Source organism: Mytilus californianus, unplaced genomic scaffold, assembly GCF_021869535.1.
Source record: "Mytilus californianus isolate M0D057914Y unplaced genomic scaffold, xbMytCali1.0.p SCAF_92, whole genome shotgun sequence".
In the NCBI taxonomy this organism is placed as follows: domain Eukaryota; kingdom Metazoa; phylum Mollusca; class Bivalvia; order Mytilida; family Mytilidae; genus Mytilus; species Mytilus californianus.
In genome coordinates this window covers 464253-470488 of record NW_026262748.1, presented here as the reverse complement: position 1 = coordinate 470488, position 6236 = coordinate 464253, and the positions used below count along the sequence as shown (strand labels likewise).

The 6236-nt window shown below is 31.6% G+C and overlaps 1 protein-coding gene across 1 annotated transcript in view; it reads left to right on the top strand.

Annotated features, from left to right (window-relative positions):
• Positions 1–5883: 5883 nt before the first annotated feature.
• The window catches only part of LOC127717245 (solute carrier family 28 member 3-like), a 64671-nt gene continuing 64318 nt past the window's right edge, over positions 5884–6236 (top strand). The window contains exon 1 of the mRNA XM_052222990.1: positions 5884–6001. Within this exon, the coding sequence (XP_052078950.1) occupies positions 5884–6001 (118 nt within the window). The remainder of the gene's footprint in view (positions 6002–6236) is intronic.

The window sequence follows — 6236 nt, the reverse complement described above, 5'->3', positions numbered from 1 at the left end:
TGTCTGTTTGTTTTATTCACATATTGTTGTTAATATAATGGAAATTTATGCGACTGTCATACAAGTGAGAGGTTTAGCTAGTAATATAACCAGGTTTAACCCACAGTTTACTACGTAAGGAAATGCCTGTATCAAGTCAGGATTTTGACCGTTGTTTTCCATTCGTTTGATGTGTTTTAGCCTTTGATTTAGCTATTTGATAATGGACTTTTCCTTGGTGATCAGTATTGTTGTTATATCACTTTTAAAGACGTGTATTATCAAAAATATTTCTTGAGATTTGTAGATTCCATACATAACATAACAGTATAAAAATTAAGGAGAAGTGCTATGAACAAAAATATAAAGAGATGTTTCAGACTATCTTCACGTGTCAAACTCAAGTCATGGATATTGAATTTCGAGCTTTTGCCCACATATATAAATAAGATGTCTTGAACCTCAAAATTCAAATTATATTCATAAAAAACAATGTAAAATAACAATAAACGGAGTCACTTTAACTGAAAATTACCCACTTTCGAATTTTATTACTTTATATTTCCGATTGTTTATGATCTTTTTGGCAGAAGTAAATGAGTTGGCACACGAAGGATTAATATTCGCCCTAGAATAGTAATGATATTTTATTCAAGCCGATTTACTACAAATATTACATACCAATGATAGTGAGATCACTTTTAATACGAAATAAATCTTTTAGGCACATCACCTTAACGAAACGAAGTTTTGACCTCATAATTATTTGTGTTAAAACATCAGTTTTGGCCCAATTTTTCCAATATATATAAACCTTGTTAACATTATTGACTTCTCCCGCAACCCAAGATACAGAAAATATATGTGTCTAGGGATTGAAATTAAACTTGATACTTTTTGGATGAAGAATATTTTGGATCGTAGCCGTGTCAAAAGTTGTCCCACTCAAAAATGTGCTGACTATAGGGCTCATAATGTACCATTATGAACAGATTTGTTTTAGACGAACATTTTGCCTTTTTGATATTGTATGATAAAGTTGAAATTCAAGGTTATATTTTTTGAAAGTTTTAATGTTTGATAGTTAACTATGTGCAATCCAATATTGGAGATTTGATTTGTTGTTGTTAAGTAAAGTAACTGCTATCTTATTTTTAAAATATGTTCACAATAAAACTGCTTTATCAAGATAACAGTTTTGAATTAGGGCAAAGTGTTGTCCTGAACGAACTTGGACGACACGATTAATTTGTCAGCTTTTTAGGTTAGTAAACCTTTCGCGAACCAATCATTGATATTTATTAATATTATAAGAGAATTCAAAATAATATTAGGCATTCCAAAATATCATTTATTTTATAGACTATTCATAAAATTGTTGTATTCAAATCGTCTCGGACGTTCAGCGGCCAATATTACATTAAACAAGCATGATGTTTATATATGAGCACATGTATCTATTAAATTTTTTTCAGTAGTACATGTAGCGAGTATTTCTTGCTACCGTAGAATTGTTTTGCCTATAGTAGAAATAAGAAGATGTAGTATGAGTGCCAATGAGACAACTCTCCATCTAAGTCATAATGTGTAAAAAGTAAACAATTATAGGTCAAAGTACGGCCTTTAACACGGAACCTTGGCTCACACCGAACAGCAAGCTATCAAGGACCCCAAAATGACTTGTGTAAAACAATTCAAACAGGAAAACCAATCTAATCTATATAAAAAACGAGAAACGGGATACACTTATGAACCAAATCAACAAACGACAACCACTGAACAACAGGTTTCTGACTTTGGACAGGTGCATACAAATGCAGCGGGTTTAAACGTTTTAACAGGCGCCAACCTTCACCCTAAAATGAAACAGTAATATAACATTACAACATAAAAAGATAAATATAAAAAAAAACATATCCATATTTTTGTCGTTATAGAACTGATGTTATATTTATATTTTGTCTGCCTACCGAGATAAGAAGGGTAAGAATTGAATACTCAAAAATACATTTATGCTATCACATATGACAAAATGTCTATTGCAAGTCAAAATTCTCGTTAGATTTCGTCTTGAAAACGATAGACGAAAGATATCAAAGGGACGAGACTGAGAAATACGGATCCCTAAAAACCGGGAGTGACATCCGGTGCTACGTACACAAGGGTAAGCATATTATTCTCCAAATGTGGCAACAGTCTTGTTGCTCATAGAAGTAAAAACCCGTTGATAAGTCTTATTCCAATTGGATTATATTCGTCGTCATCTGTGAAACAGATATTCCATAACGATCAACGAACTCGTGACGGCGTGTATAAACTTTTTCCACTATTGGTTTAATAGCTTCCTTGTAAGCAGCAACCATCTATCAAGAAAATCATGATAGGAAATGCGAGATCTGAAATATCGTTTCATATGGGAGTTACAGGCTTATGACTTTAAACAAATATAACAACTATGGGGAAAGGGGGGGGTTAAACATGTTTGGGATCCATCGACCCTCCTTAATTTGGGGCATCATTGCAACAGTACATCAACCTATAAATAAAGGCAACAGTAGTATACGCTGTTAAAAATCAATGTGTACGTACTTGACTCATTAGAGTGACAAAAAATAAAAAAAAATAATAATAACACGCACAACAAAGAGACATAACAACATTTTTTCCTAAAATTGCTTAAATCTCATAAATCGAGTATCGATACAAGTCTAGGTAACAAACCTAAAATGAGAAAATCGCATGAACTGCAAACTGAGTGAAACCGGGTGCATCGAACGGTAAGAAATTTCTTACTATGCATGCCTCACCCGTCATGCGAATCAACATTCAGTCAAATGACACAATCGATAATATCACAAATCAGACGACTATTCTGGTAGCTAAAAATCTAAGACTGCGGAAACATGTCGCCAGCTAGATGAGACATAGACATATAATTTCGGTCAACCAAGTCAAAATGGTGACCGTAAAACTTATGTTATATCGATTTAACAATTATAAAGCTAAAATCGTCACATTAGTCATGATTTTTTTTAAGGTTAAATCAGTATTTGGTTTGATAACATAATTTCTGAATCTCTTGAAGTAAGTTGAATATTGTGAATAACACAGCTGAACGATTATTCCTTGCTTATTTCCAACAAATATTATGAATACCACCTTATACACATTTCTAATTTGTAATGCAATAGGGATGCATATCGTGTTTATATGTCATTTTATCACTGACTAACCTTGTATCTGAGTTACAAAAATATTTAATAGAAAATGTAGGCTTAAAAAATCAGATTAAAAAAACAAAAATTATTTATAAGACCAAACAAAATGAAAAATACGAACTACATAAAATAATTACCCCGAGATCGGTTTACTTTAAGATTAATGTGTTTTGGGCTGCTGGAATGTTGTATATCAATGATTATCAATACCCTGATTACCTTAATAGATTGACAAAATCTGAAGCAAAATGTGAAGCACTGGAGATTTTAAACAATATATTCGCAGACATTCTATTCGAATAGCCGGTATCCCCGGGAAAAAAATTTGAAAGTACAGATAATGAATTGCTACGATTGTCTAATGATGTTCTATATTCTCAGTAAGAACCTTGTAAAATAGACAAATCTCACAGAGTAGGTCCTCCACGAGGTAACCAAAAACCTCGTGAACTTATTGTTAGGTTTTTGTCGTACAAAGGCAGACACAAACTCTTTAAATGTAAAAAAAAATGCACGGATTCAATAAGAACAATGGTTCTAACTACCTAATGTATAAAGACCTAACACGAAAGTGAGCAGAACTAGACTGTAATGTACGTTGGCCTAAAAATAACAACTACCTGGACTTTTGATTGAATAGTTTTAGTGAAATGCTAGATGACCGCATTTTCTTGTGTGTTAGGCCATCAGATTTTCTGGCGGCATTCAACAACATTTACCTATCAATAATAAACCCACCAAACCAGAGGATAACAACAAAGGCAAAAGACCATTAAGTTATGATAAAGCGGTTAAACAGTCATCAATGTCTCTATCAGTATCAATACCAGCACAAATGTCTCAGTCGACTACCCAAGAGAGTGCAACTATTAAGTCACCGTCTGCTTCTAAAGTAGACCAAAGTACAAGGGGTACTTCTAACAGTTCGTAATCTAAAAGTCGATTAATAAACGTGTTTGATTAACAATATTATTATCCTATTTGTAAACAAAAACATATGTTGAAAAGCACATGGTTTCTATTTATAGCTGAACTCAATACTGACAAGGTTACAATGGTCTATCTGACTTCTGTATTTTGCAATGTATCTCTAATTATAAGTTACAACTATTGCATACAACTTTAATTAACTTGAACAATTACAAACCTTTTTTCGATTTGCTTACCTGTTATATTAATATTTGTATATATATTACCTTTGATGAGATTGATCCTTTGTTGTATAATTTTGGTGCATTACAGCCTCATGAGCATATGTTCTAGTACTGTAGGTGTTGGGTCTTATGTTAATATATTTGTTTTCTTCCGGAAAATGAGGACACTACCAAATATGCATTTAATTTTTGACACATACGATTAATTTATAATCACTATTAATTCATCCATGAACAATATTTGTAAGTATCCCTCAACACTTTACTGTTTCAATCACATTTAGTGATATAACAGCTGGCTATAAAACCAGGTTTAATCCACCATTTTCTACATAAGGAAATGCCTGGGCAAGTCAGGAATATGACAGTTGTTTTTTATTCGTTTGATGGGTTTTAGCTTTTGATTTTGTCATTTGATAAGGGACTTTTCGATTTGAACTTTCCTTGAAGTTCGTAATTTTTGTTATTTTACTTTATACTGTACAAACTTATCTTCCAGTTTTTTTGTCACCAGAAACGTTATTATCAACTTACATTTTTCATACATCTTTTTCAATGCTTCTTGTACGGAATGGTATTGAGCGGAACCCAGGTACATATGCTCTACAGGTTTACGTAATTTCAAAATGGTACATAATAATTATTTAGCTTTCCATCCAAGGTAGATTTAATTGAATTTGAACTAGGCAAGTACGATATTATTGCTCTCACTGTGCCTCATCTAGATGATAGCATATATAATGAATCAATAATATGCCATGTGGAAGTAGTAACAATTTGAGAAATATTTTACAACATTTGAATAATTATGTACAATCTTTGAAAAGACTAGTTTTACTACTAACGCAGGCACATGCATTGATTCATTCTTAACAAACAACAAAAAGTTTTGTTAGGTCAGTTTATATATTACCACCTTTTTGTAGAACACAAACACTTGTTTTTCAAATTGAATAAAGAATAAGGAATATACATACAAACGTACAATTAGAAAATTTGAAAATGCAAATTATAAGAACTTTGTATGTGACTTAATCAATATTGATGGGATTTAATTTTTTCACTCATGTGATAATATTAATGACATGTATTCACAAGTTTTAAATGTTTATTCAATAAATTTGAATAAATATATACCAACAAAACATCCAGCTGACAAACCATTCATGGAATCCACTATCCGGAAAATAGAATTCATTACAATGCAAAAAATTCATTTCCATTGTCAAAAAGTTAGAGAATTACGTAATGAGGTGATTTGGTTAGAAAATCAAAAGAACAATATTAACAAAAATGTACGGATAAAATTACTGACAAAAATATACCACCAGGAAAGTGGTGGAGGATTTTAAAATCGATTTATAAATTATTTAAGTTTCGCTGACCTACACCTTATCGTAAATCTGTAGGTCAAATAATTTAACATCAAGTATATTAAGCTGAACTCTTAAACACCCATGTTTCGAAAATTTTGAAAATTTTGAAAATTTGAGCCCGAGCTTAAAAATAATGTACCAGATTCTGCATTGAAAATGGAGGGATTTATTATCACAGAAAATGAAGGTCTTGATCAAGTAAAAAACCTTAACTGTGATAAACCTTCTGCTCCTGATGGTGTTTCCTCTAAAATTTTGAAAGAAATTAAAGTTGGTATTGTTTAACCACTTACTTTATTTCAATATTGCACGGTAACTCAAAAAGGTTCCATGTCACTCCAGTTTCTAACGGAAAGGAAAACTGTCATGATCATGTTAATTACCGATCTATTTCACTTAAAAGTATTATATAAAAAATATGGAAAAAATGTTGTTCAAACATTTATTTGATTACGTGAAAGATCACAATTTATTTTACAGAAATATATACTAGTAATACTATTATATCC